This window comes from Carya illinoinensis, chromosome 11, assembly GCF_018687715.1.
Source record: "Carya illinoinensis cultivar Pawnee chromosome 11, C.illinoinensisPawnee_v1, whole genome shotgun sequence".
NCBI lineage: Eukaryota > Viridiplantae > Streptophyta > Magnoliopsida > Fagales > Juglandaceae > Carya > Carya illinoinensis.
Genome location: NC_056762.1, coordinates 31803194 through 31823333, shown reverse-complemented (window position 1 = coordinate 31823333; position 20140 = coordinate 31803194). Strand labels below are relative to the sequence as shown.

At 36.5% G+C, this 20140-nt stretch overlaps 1 protein-coding gene across 4 annotated transcripts; it reads left to right on the top strand.

The window, feature by feature from the left end:
• The first annotated feature begins 499 nt into the window (after positions 1-499).
• Positions 500-19226, top strand: LOC122281625 (4-coumarate--CoA ligase-like 6). 4 transcript variants are annotated; one of them, XM_043093305.1, is made up of 7 exons: positions 500-1830; positions 2313-2502; positions 3161-3306; positions 3580-3647; positions 4096-4198; positions 4315-4454; positions 18281-19226. In XM_043093305.1, the coding sequence occupies exons 1-6, from the start codon at positions 730-732 to the stop codon at positions 4426-4428; spliced, it is 1722 nt and encodes a 573-aa protein (XP_042949239.1). In that variant the 5' UTR covers positions 500-729; the 3' UTR covers positions 4429-4454; positions 18281-19226. The 4 variants fall into 4 exon arrangements, with proteins under 4 accessions (XP_042949239.1, XP_042949240.1, XP_042949238.1 ...); XM_043093306.1 differs by lacking the exon at positions 18281-19226 and adding an exon at positions 13679-16558; XM_043093307.1 differs by lacking the exon at positions 18281-19226 and having other exon boundaries at positions 798-1054; positions 1243-1830; positions 4315-4606.
• Positions 19227-20140: the final 914 nt, after the last annotated feature.

Sequence of the window (20140 nt, the reverse complement as noted above, 5' to 3'; positions counted from 1 at the left end):
AAAAATTTTTATTTGAATTATTAAATTAAAATTAAGTGAATTATTAATATAGATCATGTAATTAACTCATTAAAAAATATTTTAATAAATTAGATAAAAATTGTATTATTAACTTATATAATTACTAAAGAAAAATAATTTATTAAATTATTAAAAATATTTTAGAGAGTTCAATTCGGTTCAAATAGATCAGTTCGAATCGACTGACTTACACTCATAATATTTTATAGGATAGTTTATAAACTATCTTATTTAGTCATAAATAGATGTCTAAAACATATCATAAAAAGAGAAGTACTTTAATTAAAAAAATAAATTTATAAATTGATGTTGTTTATTTTAGTATAAAAATAATTTATAATTTAGGCGTAAAATTATAAATTTATTTTATAACATTTTGCGGCATGCGGGGTTCATACAACCCGACACTTGGGGGAGACGTGGCTGGCTGCTCAACCTCAAATTTGCTGTTTTATTTTTTAGTACAAAAAATAAAGGGGGGAAAAACGGCAGAAGAGACGATTGTACGGTAAGGGAGATGGCGGCGTCCTTTACACGAACAAGCATATGCAAGACACTCTGGCTATAAGAGTAGCGAAGGAACAGAACAGAATAGAACAGAAAACTACGAAGAGCCAAGAAGCTTTTCCTGGTTCGCACTTCACACTCGTCTGCATTGTCGGTTTCTAGCCCTCTCTGACCTCTCTCTCTCTCTCTTTCTCTAAACCCATGGCAAGCGCTTCAACTAACCTTTTCAACTGCCATATCACGGTGAACAATACCACCCAGATTCAGAAGACCTCGACTACTCAAAACCCAAAGCCCCACCCAGACTGGTATTCACCAGAGACAGGAATCTACCACAGCAAACACAAACCCGTAGAGCTTCCCTCAGACCCGTTTCTTGACGTTGTTTCGTTCCTCTTCTCCCACAAGCACCATGGGGTCTCAGCTCTCATTGATCCCTCATCTGGGTCTTCAGTCTCCTACCCTGAACTATATCCCTTGGTGGAATCTATGGCCTCTGGACTCCACATTATGGGTGTCTCACCAGGTGATGTGGTTTTAATCTTGTTGCCAAACTCCATTTACTATCCCATTGTTTTTCTTGGTGTTCTGTATTTGGGTGCAATTGTTACAACCATGAATCCTCTTAGTAAAGTGCTCGAAATCAAGAAGCAGATTGCCGATTGTAATGTGTGCCTGGCTTTCACTTCACCTGAAATAGTTGAAAAATTGCAGGCATTGGGTATTCCGGCTATTGCTGTTCCAGAAGACGTGAATTTGGATTCCAAGCAAACTGCTTTTTCAGCTTTCTTTAAACTTATTTCCGGTAGTTTTGGTTTGGCTCCTAGGCCAGTGATTAAGCAGCAAGACACCGCTGCCATAATGTATTCATCTGGGACTACCGGCATGAGCAAAGGTGTTGTGCTAACACATGGGAATTTTATAGCTATGCTTGGGCTTTTCGTGAGGTTTGAGGCTTCGCAGTACGAATATTCAAGCGTGGATAATGTGTTTTTAGCTGTTCTACCCATGTTTCATATATATGGACTCTCTCTATTCGTTTTAGGATTGCTGTCTTTGGGTTCTAGCATTGTCGTGATGAGGAAATTTGATATAAATGAGGTGATGAATGTCATTGATAGATATAGCGTTACACACTTTCCAGTTGTTCCGCCGATGTTGTCAGCATTGACAAGGAAAGCCAAGGATGTTGTTAGAAGTAGTTGTAAGAGTTTGAAGCAGGTTTCCTGTGGAGCAGCTCCTTTGACCAGTAAAGTCATAGAGGACTTTATTCAGACACTGCCTGATGTTGATCTCATTCAGGTACAGAGACCTAAGTCTGGAAATGACTCTTCACAGCATAATTATCCTAATAATTTCTATTACAAGATTTGCTTCTCTATTTTATCATTTATCAGTTGAGAGCAGAATCATTTGCTTGGTTTGGTTCGGTTGTGGAGGAAACAAAGAAGAAACTTGGGATCTTAGATCGTTAACAGGAACATATTGAAGAACTCAAATAATGTATAAAATTGCAGATTTTTTTACACACAAATGTTTAATCCAAAGAGTGGAAGATATTGAAATTTCAAATTACTTTTTCCTCTGCTTCTTTGGCAACAGAACAGAATATGGTTTTTAGCAAGTAATAAGTTTATCTATCATCAGCTGAATTCTTTGGTAATTACATTACAAACATCAGTATCAAGATGGCCTATCATGCTGGTATTGTGTTGTTTGGTAGTTGTGCTGATCACTTACATTTTTGGAAATGTCCAGCTGTAACTTTTTTCAATTTTTGTTAGGGTTATGGCATGACTGAGTCAACTGCAGTAGGAACTCGTGGCTTCAATACTGAAAATACTCAAAATTATTCTTCAGTAGGACTATTGGCTCCAAATATGCAAGCTAAAGTGGTAGATTGGAGTACTGGATCCTTTTTGCCTCCTGGCTGTGGTGGTGAGCTTTGGCTACGAGGATCAGCAATCATGAAAGGCAATAAGTTTTGTCAGTTTCCTGGTTTATTGGCCCCTAAAATTATATACCATCTTGGATTAGCTAATCAGTCAATTTTATAATTTCAAAATCTATGTTACCCTGATTTTACAGTTTTCGTCATGTTGGACATCATACTGGACAACAATTGCTATATTTCAGTTTGTTATGTTTAATTTGTTTTAGATTGCTCAAAACCATATTGGATCCAATAACGATGTCCCTATATATAAGTAGACTGGTACATGATAGCTCCTTTCTTTTTTGCTAATCATAATAGTTCTATCTATTGATATCCTTCAAGCTTTACTTGTTTTGTTTGAATTATAAGATACAACTGTTAAAACCGTTCTCACGCCTTCTTATATTTTTCATAGAAGTCTCACCGTCCAGTTAAATTCTTGGGAGAATGATTCATCCCCAAAATTCTACCTATTGCCATGAAAGTAATTTGCAGCCTAAAAATCTCACACTCTTATGGCTCCAGAATATATTGCAGCCTGTTGCCATCATGTAAAGAAAGTTAAATACAAAATCTCTGTAAAATTTATTGAGAAGCTGATGGAACCAGAGCATGAGTGTAAATGAATTTCCTTTGCCATCCTTTTTGTAATCCCGCAGGTCTACAAGATATAAATTGTTTCCCTCATATTTGCAGGATATTTGAATAATGCAGAAGCTACTATGTCAACAGTTGACACAGATGGTTGGCTACATACTGGAGACATCGTATGTTTTGATCAAGAGGGATACATACATATATTCGATCGCTTGAAAGAGATTATCAAATACAAGGGCTTTCAGGTATGATGTTTAGATTTGAAGCCATCTAACTTGCACCACCTATTGCTCTTTGTTATATGAGGGGCTTTAGGAACATCTTCTTTGTTTCCCATGATTTTAAATTACAAAAATGAATGCTGTGTTACTTCAATATTCATTGTTTTAGCACAGTTCAATTTCAGTGGGGAAGTAGAGTTCTTGCAAACTGGCTGTGGGCTCAAATCTTTTTGAAAAGTTTATCCATGAATTTATTGTAAATAAATGTATCACTTATATAACATGTCCTTTCTGCAGATTGCTCCTGCTGAATTAGAAGCTGTGTTGATCTCCCATCCTGAGATACTTGATGTTGCAGTAACGGGGTAAGTGTGAGGACTTGAGGCACTTTAATGCATAGTACAAGGCATTCGAACATGGTCTAGAGATGAAAAGGATCCTATTTGTTCAATAATAGGATACACAGTTAAATCCAAATGCGAAGCATTTGCCAATGATTTAATAGAGCAATTGGCCCTAGATGGATCATGATGGGTAATGACTTGAAAAAGTGCCCCGCATAAAAGGGATTAGATCACAGTCAAGCTTACAACTTTAAAGCAAATATGCAGTGTCTTGGAAAATGAGTTTTATTCGATTACATTGTAAAGTGTCTATTTCTTATTATCTGAAGATTAAACCTGTATGTATCATTAAAAGGCTCCTATCAACCATGAATAATTTCAATTTATGATACTTAAAGGCACTCTTGTTACTTGAAAAGTTGCCAGTAAATTGATAGGACCTTATGAAACATTCCATTTTTTTCACCAGTACCATGGATGAAGAATATGGAGAGATACCAACGGCATTTGTGGTGAGGAAGCATGGAAGCAGGCTTTCCTCAGCAGGTGTCATGGATTATGTCTCTGAACGGGTATTTCATTTTGAGCTCAATAACTCATATGCATATATTTATAGTGTTAACACTATTTATTCACCATGACCTGATCGAGCTGACCACCAGCTTCTGAACTTGTCTCCTCTCGGCAGGTTGCACCATACAAGAAAGTCAGAAAGGTGATCTTTACAAACTCCATACCGAAGTCTGCAGCAGGAAAGATCCTTCGAAGGGAACTCAGGATCCTCTTGACTTCTAAACTCTGAAGCCTTTTCTTATGCATGCCTCCTTCGTAAGTAGCACTGATTTTTTTCAAGATAAGAGCCTTGAGAAATGAACAGAGCTTTACCTTAAATCTTCATTTTTGCCAAGTATAATTGTTGGAATAAATCCATGTCTAATCAAAACACGCCATGAGTATGAGTCAACCCTTTTTTTTTACAAGATTGCTTGCCAAGTACAATTTTGGTTGAGGTGATTTCTGTTCAATCTCAATACTGCCTACCAGCATGATTCCACCAACCAGTATCTCACACTGATTCAATTAAATTTGGAGGTAGAGTTGAGTCATCTTTGTTAATCTGACCTAGTAATGAAGTTATAAGTGAACCTTTTTAAATACTGCATATACATGATACACTGAGCTTGATGCCGTTCGATCGAACACTGTTTTAAATTGAGAATGGTGATTTTTATTAAACAGAGTACTACTCTATAGATCAGATTAGTTTGGTTGAAACACTTCAAAAACTTTGGTTGAGTGAAAAGAGAAACTAAGGCCCCGTTTGAAACTTGGTTGAGTTTAATTTTAAGCTAAATCTAATATCTAAATACCTAACTTTCAAATTACTAAATTCATCTTGACTCAAAACCTCTTTATACATGAGATCCAAATACCCAACTCAACATTTTTCAATTTCTCATAAATATATCTAAACTCATATAAACATTCAAACATATTTAAACTCATCTTAGGTGGACCCCACAAAACTCGGTATTCTATCATTTCAACTTATTACTATCCATAAAGAACTCAACTAAATATATATATACATGCCTAAGAGTCATATATATACTAGGTGGGAGTAACGTGCAAAGCACGTTTGTCTAATTTTATGAAATGATTATTTGTAAAAAATAATATATATTTTATAAAAATTATTGATGTCACTTAATAATTTAAGGCATATTGGAGAAAATAAAAAAATTAGTTCAAAATATCATATAATCCAATACATGTTTATAACATCTATAATTTTAGCAAAGATGTATGCGAAAAATTTAATAAAAGTCTAACACAAATGGTAGTTCAAAATATGTGTAGTTTGATGTTTGTATTATAATTCATCAATTTATGTCATCCTGTAGATAATCAATAGAGACAACATTGAAATTCTTATTTTGTTGTTGGTTGAGTCGATCAGGGACAACACAAAGTTAAAACATAATCTTTTTATAAAATTTGTGGTATAATATTTTCTATATATATCATATATATAAATCATAAAATATATTTTGAAATTGTTGGCCGAATTTACTTTTTCTTGATTAGCTCAAAGATCACGACTTTTGTCACGTGCCTATCATAGCAAGCCTACGTATAAAATATGACTTAGCGGAAGCTACGTCCTACTACCATGGGGAAAAAAAAAACACTTGATTAAACACACTTGTATTATATATTATATGAGATTTTTAAATTTGGAATACTCAATAATCTGAGTTAATGAAACGTATAATATATGTATATTATACTTAGGGATTCACGTCTTATGCACCTAATACACGTGTATATGTTAAGGAGAAAGAGAAAAATATAATAACTAATATTTAATTACTTATTATTATATAAACTATTAAGTATTATAATTATTGAGATTAATAAATCATATAACAACATTGAATGCTCTCTCTCTCAACATTTATGTCTTCATTTTATGTGCCAAACCGTTAAAACAAACGGTGTTAACTTTAACAGAAAAATAAGAAAAACCGTTAAAACAAGATTTTTCATTTCATACACACTTTTTATATATAGAAGATATATATATATATATATTTATATATTATATGCCAAAATAATAAGTGTGATCAAGAATCATTTATGCATTCATTAGTTACAAAACTAAAAAATCATAAGCTAAGAAAACCAAATACACACGTACGTAAGGAAAACAAAAAGAATTATTAATTTTAAATAAAAATGAGTAATTAAATTAAATATAAGTTATAACACGTTTCAATTAATAATTTTAATTTAAAATAAAACGTAGAATTTAATTAGATATATTATTTCTCATTCAATAATTTAACTTAATAACATATATTTTTCAATTTTTATTTAATTATAATATAAACAAAAAACGAATAACGTGCATGACTAATTTTCATTTGATGATATAGTTCTACAGTTGATAATGTGACTAAAGAAACAAAACTTGATACTTCAAGATTTAAGCACCGCTAGGTTCACTGGCGAACAGTGTTTCCACTGTTTATGTGAGGGTCCATCGTGCATACAACATTTTTGTGAAAAATATGATATAGTATATTGATGCAATTAATGCTGAAAAATCACATCTCTGATTTCATCTTTAGAAATTAATGAAGATTTTAGGTAACTGTTACCATAATCATTGGTTCAGAAGTACTATCTCCTTGGTTTGTCTATTAAGTACAGCATTGCCTTGTTTTAGTACTTACATTTTATAACCCAAAAAAAAAATGGTCTTCTTGTAAAATCCTAAAAGTGTAATTTTATTATTATTATTATTATTATTATAATAATAATTATTATTATTATTTTATTAATATAAATTTGAAATATATTTTAAAATAGATTTTAAGATGATGTTTGTTGTTGATTGAGTTTCCTATCCCGAACTTTTTTCCTGTTAGGTTTTTATTTTTTAGATTGAATACGATCCTGAATCAAAACCAACTCCAACTTCAAACTTTATCCAATCTCTTCTTGAAGGCTTACATTATTCCCTTTCCCCTTGTCTATAAGACCCACGAGACCCTCAGCAAAATTGAGAAAACATAATACACACCAACCAACGTAACAACCTTTGCAAATTGAGAAAAAAAAAAACACTTTCTCAACCAACCGAGGCACTTATCTCACCGGAAACAACCATAGAAATCGCCGGCCAGCCCAAACTCTGTTGAATCCATTCCTTCCGATAAGCCCACAACGAAATCTTTCTCCCTCCTCCCTCAGTTATTCTCGGCTAGGCAATTCTCTCTCTCGCTCTCTCTCTGTGTCATGTTGCACTACCGGGGGGGCTAGAAACTATCGGCCAGCTTGGGCGTCCGTGACCAGCACCCTGTTATGGATTTACTAATATGACAAAAGTAAATCAATGGCAGAATAGGAAAAGAGGATGTAAGCACAGGTAGAAGATGACAATGGAAGCTACAGTGTTTCCATTGATGATAATTGGATTTTTGAGGAATCCAAAACCTCCCAAGAAGATGACCAAAACAGTACAAATATCAGATACCCCTCCCATATTTCCGTTTCCATCTTATCTGTGTGACCCTAACAGATTACAAGCAAAAAGACATAAAAGTCCCTATATCCAACTGTTAAAACACAGCGTTTACAACTTTAGTTAAACTACAACGTTTTGTCTTTATTCTATTTAAAAGTAATAACATGCTTCAATTGACAACAACGTCGCCTACTCCCTATCTCCATACGCATTGTTTCAACATCTGAAGTAAAACACCCAAATCACTTCAGTTTCCCACTTGCCCTAAGCTTCTTCGATATCTCTCTTCCAGACTTCAAGCTTTCAACCTTATTCCTTCTCTCATGCCATAGCTCCCTTTAGCACCATAACAATCCCCCATACTTACAAGACCTTGCCCACAAGGTGTGGGTACAAGGTTCTAAGATCCCAAAGCTTTTCCCAAGTGCTATCTTCCGTGGAGGCTCCCGTCCACTTCACCAGGGCCTCAGTCACTGCACAGTTACCAAGCTTTTTCACATAGCGCTCCACGATCTGCTCCGGTTTAGGTAAGACTTCTCATTTCTCATCGGTGGGTGGAAGAGTTGGCAAGATTTGAACATTTTCACCTACTTTTTTCTTCAAACAGAACACATGGAATACAGGTGGATCTTGCATGTGGGTGGCAGCTCCAGTCGGTACGCTATAGATCCCATCCGTTGGATCACTTGAAAAGGATCGTAAATCGAGGAGCCAACTTCAAGTTGTGGCGCATGGCAATTGTGTTCTGTTGGTAAGGCTGAAGACGTAGGTAAACCCAGTCTCCTACCTTGAACTCTCTCTCAGTTCTTCTCTTGTCTGCAAACACTTTCATTCGGTTTTGAGATGCCTTGAGATTTTGCTTCAAAAGTTCCAACATTTTTGTTCTGTCCCCTAAGATCTTGTCCACTGAATTATTGTTTGAGGTCCCTATTATGTAAGAAATGAGTTTTGGGGGAGGGTACCCGTACAAAGCTTCAAAAGGTGACAACTTTGTTGAGCTGTGATAGCTCGAGTTGTAACACCACTCGGCTAAGGCTAGACATTGCGCCCAATCCCTTGGCTTCTGTCCCACGTAGCACCTCAGATACCCTTCCAAATTCTTGTTCAAAGTTTCAGTTTAGCCATCACTCTGAGGGTGGTAGGTTGAGCTAAAGTTCAATGTCGTCCCCTACAGTTCAAATAAATCCTTCCAAAATGAGCTTCGAAAGATAGGATCACGGTCAGACACAAGCATTTTAGGCAATCCATTCAGTTTAAAAACTGCATCCATAAAAACCTGGGCTACATCTCGGGCTATATAAGGGTGTGAGAGGGTCATGAAGTGACCATACTTAGTGAATTTGTCAACAATAACCAGAATCACTGAGGCCACCTTTGATTTGGGCAAACCCTCTATGAAGTCCATAGAGATTTCTGTCCAAGCTTGCTCTGGAATGGGTAATGGTTGGAGCAGCCCCGTGGGAAGGACATTGTACTTAACTGTTTGACACATTTCACATTCCCTCATCCATTTCTTAATGTCCGTTTTCATACCGGACCAATAAAAATCCATTTTTGCACGCTGGTAAGTTTTCAAGTACCCAGTGTGTCCCGCCATCGGTTCAGTGTGAATTTAATGAAAAACTCTTTTAATAAAAGGCGTTCCTGGTACCAACATCAACCTTCCTTTCTTTAACATTCCTTTATTTAACAGTAGGCCTTGCATGATAGAAATCCCCATAGAAATCTCCTATTGAGCTTTAGCTTTAGCAAGAATATCTGTGAACTCTTGGGATGTCTGGTAACTCAGTTTCAATTCCTCCACCCATTTTGGTTTTGGCAATGAAATCTGACTAAATATTGCTTTTACAGCGTCATCATTTCCCTCCTTCCGAGAAAGAGCATCAGCCACTCTATTCTCTTGTCCCCTTTTGTACTCAATTTTAAATTTATACCACATCAACTTAGTAAGCCATTTCTATTGTGCTTCGATGCCCATCCTTTGTTCCAATAAAAATTTCAGCGTTTGTTGATCTGTTTTGACTATAAAAGATTGTCCTAATAAATAGGGTCTCTACTTTTGAACAGTCGTCACCAGCGCCAATAGTTCCCTCTCATAGGTGGAGAGGAGAAGTGTTCTTCATTTCAATACCTTGCTTAGGAAACAGATAGGCTGCCCAGACTGCATTAAAACAGTTCTAATTCCTGTGCCACTGGCATCGCACTTGTTGAACCCAAGGTTTCAAGTTTCATGTGATTATAAATCTACACATGGATTTTGATGATAACAAATGAATTCAAAGAATAAAGGAGTTTCAAGCTCAAGTTGTCCACACAATGGAGTCAAGCACATCAAAGAACCAAACATGAGCAAAAAGGAAACAAGTTCACATTAAAGTCATAGAGTAATGTTGTAAATCTCTTAAAATTCGAAATTATGATTAATGTTCAAAATTAATATTTTATCATAAAGTATTAAAATACATTTTCCACATGTGCATGAATATTTTTGAAAATTAAATTTGAAAATTTTGAAAGATGATTGATTGTCATCTTTTGCATGTGCATGCCTTGATTAAATGGTTGAACTTTGAAAATATTAAAGATGATTGATTGTCATCTTTTACATGTGTATGCCTTGATTAAAGGGTTGAACTTTGAAAATATTAAAGATGATTGATTGTCATCTTTCACATGTGTATGTTTTATTTGAATATTTTCAAAAATGATTGATGCTTTTTTAGACTTATACAAAAGGTAGATGATTTTGTTTGAATTTTTTGAAAAGTAAAGTGTGCTCCTTTTGTCATATACAAAAAGTAAAAGATTAGGTTTGAATATTTTGAAAAAGAAAGTGTGCTCCTTTTGTCATATGCAAAAAGTAAAAGATTAGGTTTGAATTTTTTGGAAAGGAAAATGTGCTCCTTTTGTCATATGGCAAAAGTAAAAGATTAGATTTGATATTTTTGAAAAAGTGAATGATATTGTCTTTGACATGTGAATCTTTTTAAATTTGAATATGAAGTCTCATATGCCTATAAATAGATTATTTGAGAGCTTCACATTTACAACACCAAGAGCATACAACATTCATTCAAAGTTTTCGTTATCTCTTCTCTAAGCATTGAGTCTTAATCCTTGATCATTTTGAGAGATATAGTTTGTGCTGTATTGTTCTTATTTCACTCATTGAGGAGTGTTTTTTAATAACCTACCCACTATCAGCTCTTGTATCAGAAAAAGGGTGTGTATAACCCTTGTGCGTGTAGAAAGTATTCTACACGGGGAATAGTTGAATCACCACTTGTAAGGTGATTGCAAGTGTAGAGGGTGTTCTACACGGATCCTTTGTAGCGGTGTTGTTTAAACGTGTAATAGGTTTCTATCTCCACCTGAAGGAGGTTGAATAGTGAATTTGAGAATCCTCAATGGGTAGCTTGAGGCAAGGACGTAGGCAGTGGGGCCGAACCTCGTTAACATACTGAGTTTGCTTCTCTCTTACCCTTACTCTTTATATTTATTGTTATTTCATATTTTGTTTATATTTTATATTATATATTTGATTTATAATTGTTATTTTTTTTAATACAACTCAATTCACCCCCCCTCTTGTGTTAGTCATCTGGGTAACAGCACTTAATGGTAAAAGGACAGGTAAAATCTGGAAGCCTCAATACCGGGGGTTGAGTAACTACTTCTTTCAACCTCTGAAAGGCCTGTTCAGCATCTAAATCCCAACCAATTTTTTATTTTTTTTTTAGCAAACTGGTCAATGGGGTTGCAAGTACTCCGTACCCCTTAATGAATTTTCTATAGTACCCCGTTAAGCCCAATAACCCCCTCAAAGCCTTAGTATTCTTTGGTGTTGGCCAATCAAGCACCGATTTAATTTTATTTGGATCAGCCCTTACCCCCTCAGATCAAATGATGTGACCTAAGTAATCAACTTCATCTACTCCAAAACGACATTTGGATAATTTAGCATAGAGTTGGTGTTGCTGTAGCACTTCCAGTACCTGTTGTAGGTGCTGTAAGTGTTCATTCCAGCTCCAACTATACACCAAAATGTCATTAAAGAACACTAGCACAAATTTTCTTAAGTACTGTTTGAATACCTGGTTCATAAGACCTTGAAAGGTCGATGGAGCATTAGTAAGTCCGAATGACATAATTAAGAACTCGTAGTGCCCTTTGTGAGTTCTAAATGCCGTTTTTCTCAATGTCCTCGGGTACCACCCTAATCTGATGATATCCAGAACGTAGGTCCAGTTTCGAAAACACCATCGCCCCACACAACTCATCCAACAGTTCATCTATAACTGGAATGGAAAATTTATCTTTTATTGTGTGTTGATTTAGTGCACGATAATTCACGCACATGCACCAACTCCTATCAGCCTTACGGACTAGTAACACAGGCGAGGAAAAAGGGTTGGAACTGGATCGAATCACTCCTATTTTCAACAACTCTGACACTATCTTCTCTATCTTAGTTTTTTGGTAATATGGATAATGGTAGGGTCGATTGGCGATAGGTGGCGTACCCTCCTTCAACACAATCTTATGGTCATGGTCCCTCACCGGAGGTAGCCCCTTGGGCTCCTCAAACACCCATTTGAACTGCCTCAACAGTTTATTAATTTCAGTATTTTGCACATCCACATTTTCTTCCCTTGATTCCATTTGGATTTGAAGCAAAAACCCCCTCCCCTTAGACATCGAGGACGACATGGCTTTACTACTTTCTTCAATAGAGATTGGTTGGGGTTCCAATCCTCTAAGTTCCACCTTATGACCCCCATGGTTAAATTGCATAGATAATTTTGAAAAATCTCATACAATGGGACCCAAGTTCCCTAACCAATTAACACCCAACGCAACATCACAACCACCCAACTCAAGAATATAAAGAAGTGGGCAGAATTGAATACCTTGCATTTTTAGAGGCACAAAGTCACAGTGACCTTCACTTTGAATAATAGCTCAATTTGCTACTCGCACCGCTAACCTTGTGGACTAGTTGGTAGTCAACTTGGCCCTTCTTGCTACTGCCAGGTCTAGGAAACTGTGAGAGCTGCCCGAGTCCACCAAAATTACCACTGGTTCGCCACTAATTGTTCCCTTAACTTGCATCATACTAGGGCTAGGAGTTCCAGCAATGGCATTCAAGGAAATCTCAGGATTTCCTTCCCCCTTAGTAGTTAGCACACTGTCATGTTCCAGCTTCTTCTTTTATTCGACATTCTTACAGTGCTTTTCCTCTACATCCTCACACCCTTGCAATAGATAAATCTTGGTTTTTTTACAAATGTGGGTGGCATGGCATTTCTCATCGCAATGATAATATAGACCCTTCTTCCATTTTTCATCCCATTTTGTTGAGAAGACCCTCCTAGTAGGTTGGAAGGGTTTGGTCCACTTACCACTGCCTTTAGTGGATTGATCCCCTCCTGATGGCTTGTTAGCCGTGGTAAAGATGCTTCGATCCCCCCTTGATTCAGTACTTTCCTAGCACTAATAAGGTACTCTTGAATTTTTGCTAGTCCAAATGCCCCAATTAAACTTGTAGAGTTAAATATTTTTAAGAGAAGTTTGACCTCATCTTTCAAGCCGCTAATAAAACAGCTTAACTTGTGGGCATCTGTCAAGCCATTAATCCTATTACATAGTGCTTCAAACTGCATTTGGTATGCTGCTACAATGGAGGTCTACTTGAGTTTTGCTAAGGTTTCCATCGGATCATCATAAGTGGAAGGACCAAACCGGATTAGAATAATGCGAGTGAGGCTCTCCCAACTTGAGAACTGGCCACTTTCCCAAGCTCCTTTGTACCAGATAAATGTCTCTCCTTGCATGTGATATAATGCCATCAATAGCTTTTGTGCTAGTGGTGTTTGATGAAAGTCGAAATAATGGCTTGCCTTAAACAACCAACCCACTGGGTCAGTCCCATCAAATTGAAGAAAGTCTAATTTGACTCCCATTGTAAATGCTCTTCGATTATCATTGTTTTCATGATCTCGTTCATATTTGTTTTTAGGAGTATGCTATTGTTGGTGCTCCCATACCGTTCGCAGCAATTCAGACATTTGATCCAACCTCTCTGCCAAACGGGTGATGGCATTCTCTTGGTCTTCGGCCTTGCGCTGCTTGGACTCCTTATTATCCATTTTGGATTTAGTGTTGTCAGCCATAGAATAAATGGTTGGATGAATTTCTTGGTTGTAAATGTGGTCTGGTAGATGGAAAGTGTAAATAAAAGTGGGTTGTAAATGAATTTCTGGGTTGGCTAGAGGTTGCGGAATAGTAAGGAACATTGGCTCAAATGATACCACTTGTTATGGATTTACTGGTATGACAAAAGTAAATCAATGACAGAATAAGAAAAGATGATGTAAGCACATGTAGAAGATGACAATGGAAGCTATAGTGTTTCCATTGATGATAATTGGATTTTCGAGGAATCCAAAACCTCCCAAGAAGATGACCAAAACAGTACAAATATCAGATACCCCTCCCATATTTCCGTTTTCATCTTATTTGCGTGACCCTAACAGATTACAAGCAAAAAGACATAAAAGTCCCTATATCAAGTTGTTAAAACACAGCATTTACAACCTTAGTTAAACTACAACGTTTTGTCTTTATTTTATTTAAAAGTAATAACATGCTTCAATTGACAATGATGTCGCCTGCTCCCTATCTGATAGGGATCTCGGTTTAGTCCCTAAATATTAAGGTCCTCAAGCTTGCTTTGGAGTAGTTGTGATCGAATGTGCAAAACTCACTTGCTTGGTCTTGCTTCTTCGGCGACAATGGAGGGACCTAGGGTTTAGATGGTATTGTGTTTGGGGGGAAGAAGAGAGTATACGGATGATGGGGTTGTTTAAGTGTTTGAATGAATGCAATGCAATTCAATTTGAGGCACGGTTTGTGATAGCCCTTGGGAAGGGTTGCCGAGTGGATGAGACTAAAGTGATGGATGGAAGTGAGGTTGGCGTGTAGGGTTGGTGGCTTCCCGAAATGGCAACTGGACAGCTTGCCTTTTAGAGGGGCAAGTTGTCTAACTACCCTTTTTGGGGGGTGGCGGCTAGGGTTACTTCTACTAGGGTCTCCCGATTGGGAAATGGGACAAGGGTCTTGGAAAGGGACAAAGTGCATGTTGATGGAATGAGAAATAAAAGGGACGGCTGGGTTTACGTGGTTTGTCTAGCTTAAAAATGGAAAGGGTTTGAAGATAGTTGAAGCTAGCTGTGTATAGGATAGTGTTTATGGGTTGTTCTTTGGGAAGTGGAAGCTTTCTAGAAGCTTGTAACAATGGAGGAACCGGTGGATAAAGCTAGGAGATGATGGAAAATGCAATGCAATGCAGAAAATGATGAACAATAGCTTGTATGAACGGAAATGAAAATCAACAATAACACAAGATAAATCAATACCACACGGATTGGATAGTAGTGAATCTCTTCTATTCACGAATTGCAAGAAAAGTTCTCTCTAGGTATTCATGTATTGCACCCTTAGAGCCCAAGTGCTTTGCACCGTAGTCCTCAAGAACATTCAATAGTCCAATGAACAAAATAGCAAAAAAGTCCCTTCTACAAAGTTTAAGTGTAATATAAATAGTAAATCCTAGATAGCATTCAATGGTTTGGATGAGCTCCACGTGGCCCTTGAGATGGCTGGGTCCGTGTAGCTTGAGCTAGTTCTGAAGTTGGTGGAGTGGTGCTGCATGGTCTAGTCATGGCTGCATAGTGGTCTGGCTGGTGTTGCGCAGGGCCTGTGCGTGGGCATGCACCAGGCTTGGTCTAGGCAGGCAGGTTGGCCGTGCAGGTGCCTGGCTCGGTCTGGGCATGTATGCTGGCCATGCTGGTGCCTGGCTCGGTCTGGGCGTGCGTGCTGGCTATGCAGGTCCACTAACCTCACTGGACATGCGCATGGGCCTACGCATGCTAGCCTGGTCCGCATGGTTGGTGGCTTGTGGCAAGGCTGCGTGCATGGCTGGATGTGGGCAGGTGCTGTCTGCTGGTCATTCTGGCTGGTTGCTTGCATGGCCTGGCCTGCGGCATGGCTATGCTGCTGGATGACCGTGTGCATGGCCTAGCATGTGGCATGACTGTGCATGCTAGCTGGCCGTGTGCATGGCCTGTGCGACGCATGGTTGTGCGCACAGACAGGCCCTCACTAGCCTAGCCTGCATGCTAGGCGCCCTGTGCGTGTCACCCCGCGAGCCAAGCCATGCTTGTGGGCTTGCCAAGGTGCTTGTCCCCACCATGACTAGGGCATGTGCGGCATCTCTAGAGGCAACTCGATGTGGGGGTCTAACACTATCTCCATACGCATTGTTTCAACATCTGAAGTAAAATATGTCCAAATCACTTCAGTTTCCCACTTGCCCTAACCCTCTTCGATATCTCTCTTCCAAACTTCAAGTTTCCAACTTTATTCCTTCTCCCATGCCATAGCTCCTTTCAACACCATAACACACCCAGACCCCTAGCGCCTTGATTCTCCTTCTCTCGGTGAGTCTGATCTCCCCTTTGTCGCTCGACTTATTGTTCTTCCGTTGGTAACGTAATACTTCTAATTCTTTGTATATGCCTTTTCCAAAATGTCCTTCTCAGTAAGATGAGATTTGTTGGGGCTGGGTTTTGATTGTTTTGGGGCTAATGTTTTAAATCGGGTGGGTTGGTTTTATGCAGAAACTATCTAGAAACTATCTTAATAGTTAAGTGAGTTGATTTCTTGTGGACTTGATTATTTTAATGGGCTGATTGTGTTGGAGAAAACTGTTTTTAGTAATTTTTAAGTGGGTTGTTTTCTTTAATTGGGGTTGGACTGGAATTTAAGTAAACCCAAAGTTTTACATGAGTAAATACGAGCCTATAGACTTATTTTTTATATAGAAAATATTTAAGGGATTTTAAGCATATTTTAAATTATACTATTTAGTCTATTATTTTAATTATATTCTATTTAAATATGTTTTTAAGAAAATTATTAAATTATATTTTTTTAAATAAGAAGTTAGGGAATATGTTATGAGTTTTGAATAATATTATTTTATGTAATCTTTGTATAATTGAATATTTAATAAATTATCTCTGTATATGATTTTAAGTATTTAGCATACTACGACATGTTTTTCTAGAAAAGTTAGTAATGATTAGTGCCTCATATAGGTTACGAGCTACGACGTGAGATTTTGAAAACAGCGCTAAGAGATAATTAGTATGATCATATAATTGCATGTGTACTGTAAATTTTCTAATGGTGTATGAAAATATGATGTTTGTCTATGCTAGACTACAAGCTAAGTCAAGGTTAGATTTCTTCACGATCTTTGATGAATTATGACATTATGCTTGTATGAATGAATTTGTTGTTTGATGGAGTGAATGATTCTAAAATTATATAGAAGCCATGAAATGTTCATGTAGTAGTTTAAGTCAAGTATGCCATGTAATAAAATAGCCAGCTTATATATGCCATGTTCATGTAGTAACTAGATCATGTATGTCATGTTCCTGTATTGATTAAATCTTACATGCTATGTAATATCATGACGTATTTAGATCAAGTATGTTAGGTAAAGTTCATATAGGACTCAGATCATGTATGCCATGTAATACTTATGTTTAGATCATATTATGCCATGTACAACAATATGCCATGTTGCTATGCCACAAACAAGGATATTCCATGTTATGCTATGCTATTTACAAATATATATGCTATGCTAGAAAAGTTCATTATATTAAATAAGTTCTCATACATTAAGAAAGATAAGATGTTTAAGGGTGACACAGACCTAAGCGCGGTTCACCATATGTTAAGTGAAACATGAACTTAAGCTTGTTTCACTTCAAGTTATGTCAAGGATGATACAAACCTAAGCGTGTTCATCACAAGTTATGTTAAGGATGACACGGACATAAGCATGTTCATCACAAGTTATGTTAAGGGTGACATGGATCTAAGCATGTTCATCACAAGTTATGTTATGCGGTGTTACGGACTCAAGCGTGATTCACCTTATGTTAAGTGAAACACGGACTCAAGCGTGTTTCACTCCATGTTATGACAACTTTTGGGGTGCCACGGACTCAAGCATGATTTACTATATAATAAGTGGAAGACAAGATAAACAAGTAATTTATGCATTCACGCTTATATGTTCGCCATGATTATGTATGTTTCCGCTCATGTTGATGATTAATAGACATGCTAAGAGAATCTATGAATGATATATGTTTGTTTGAAGAGTTTTTCAAAAAATAAGTCTTGTTAAGTTATGTTTTACGGTATGATGTACTATTTACTGAATATTTTACTCATTTTTGTTTGTTTGCTTGTTATTTGTTTTCTTTTACGTTTAATGTCACAGATGATGATTGTAAGGACGTAGAGTTGGAGGACTAGGAGTAGTTTTAGTGCAAAGACTTAGTTTCTTTTATGGTTTTTGGATAAAAAGTCACGTGTAGGGTTAGTTTATGTTTTTATTTTTACGTTTTCAGTTTTATATTTTCAAAACTAGTTATGTGCAGTTTAAGTAATATTTTCAATAAATAAAGTATTTCAGGATATGAATTTCTTTACCAGGCATTAGATTATGTACGTTAATAAAATCTCTATTCTACAGAAACGGGATGTTACACTTCTTCATTAGGATTTAGGCAACAAACAGCATTTTACAGCCAAGAAATCATGCGCCACCACCACAAGGTGTCTACATTGAAACTTGAATGGTAATTTGGCTACGAAAGCTCGTAGTCATAGAGTCTAATGCCCAACAAGAAGTCAGGTGGCCTTAAGAGACATAAATGCCCGGCAAGGGAGGAGATAGCAAGCAAGAAGGCAAACGCTACTGTGATTAAAGAAGCCAAAGCATTTATAATAAGAAAATGTAGAAGATGATGCATTCATTCATTTTTTATTTTTATCTTTATTTATTTATTTATTTTTATTTAAACAAGTAAATTATCATTCAAATAAAGAAAAACATGATACATGAGGAGGTGGGGATACTCATTCTAGCTTTAGTTTATCAAATTTAGGCTCTATCGAGTTTAAAGAAAGCATCGGAGTTGTCTTACAACAAGGTTAGCCTGCTGTCAATTTGCACAACAGAAGTTTTGATCATTAATGTGGAACTTTTTTATGATATCACACGGGCCATTCCCATTGAAAACCAATAAAAATGTCCTTGGGAATTACTACTAATATGAAGATGTGTAGAATACATTGGAAAGCAAAGCAGCATACAGGAAAAGAAAGTGGGATATATTGCGGATGAGCCTACTCGATCCTGTCATTTTCCTGGAAATGAAAAGAATGATCCCAGATGTGGCTATTAATAATGTTGCAAAGAGTGCCACATACATGAAATGACCAGCAACGTACGGGCTGTTGACTTGTCGTGGATGCACACGCAAAGGATGCCCTAGCTAACACTTTTTTGCGTATACACATCAGCCCGATCTAAAAGCAGCTGTCAATAATGTTGGGAATTTAGCAGTTCTTCGACTACTATGAAACTGACAGCTGCTTTTGTTGAGCATGTCATGGACAACCCAATACCATGCTTTTCTCCGAGGATTACAAGCAATGTCCTGATGAATCAATCACATGTTGTTTAATTTGTTCATGTAATACCAAGGAAAAAAAAATTGACATATATAAGTCTTAAATGTTCGAATATTTTATAAATTTTTTTATAAAAAATGTAGATCTCAGCATAAAATATATGAAAAATTCACCTTTTTTTTTTTTTTTTTTCTTATGAGATCCACTTTTTTATAAAATATTTAGATAAAAATTATACATTTGAAACTTGAACATGATATTACTCTATTAAAAAAACTCGTGTTGCCCACTCTTCTTCAGGAGGTGTCTTGGAAATTGGGCAACATCAAATAATTTGTGCCCCACCAAAGAGTAGCCATAGTGGATTTTAAGCTGTAGTTTTTCATATGTTTTTATCAATAATTAAAAAATAGCAATAGCAATCCGAATGCCAAAAATTTCAAGAAAAAAGATGGTAACCTTGGAGTTGGGATAAAATTATTACAAGTGTTAAGCCTATTAAAAGCTATTAGAAGATTAGTGCTCACTACGTTAGGATGGAAGGAGAAAGAGAGGATATAAAATAATAATGACTTAATTAAACATAAAATTAAGAGTGAAAATAAAACTGAAGATGTGAGATAAAGTAAGGAAATTAATTAGAATAGAGAGAGGCAATAGAGAGAGGGAGTTTGGTTCCTTTGGGTTGAAAATTGAAGTCAAATTCTTGAGGAGAATTTGGTTCCTTAGAGAGCCAAAGGGCTTCTAGACCATTTTTCTTAACCCTATGGGAGTGATTATAATGACTTTTATGAAAATGGAGAGCTTGTATTTAACTCTATTTATAATGAATTTTATATTTAAGATCCATGGACGTAGACTTTGAAGTCAAATTCCATAAATGAAAGAACATGTCTTCTTATAGAAGACTTAAATT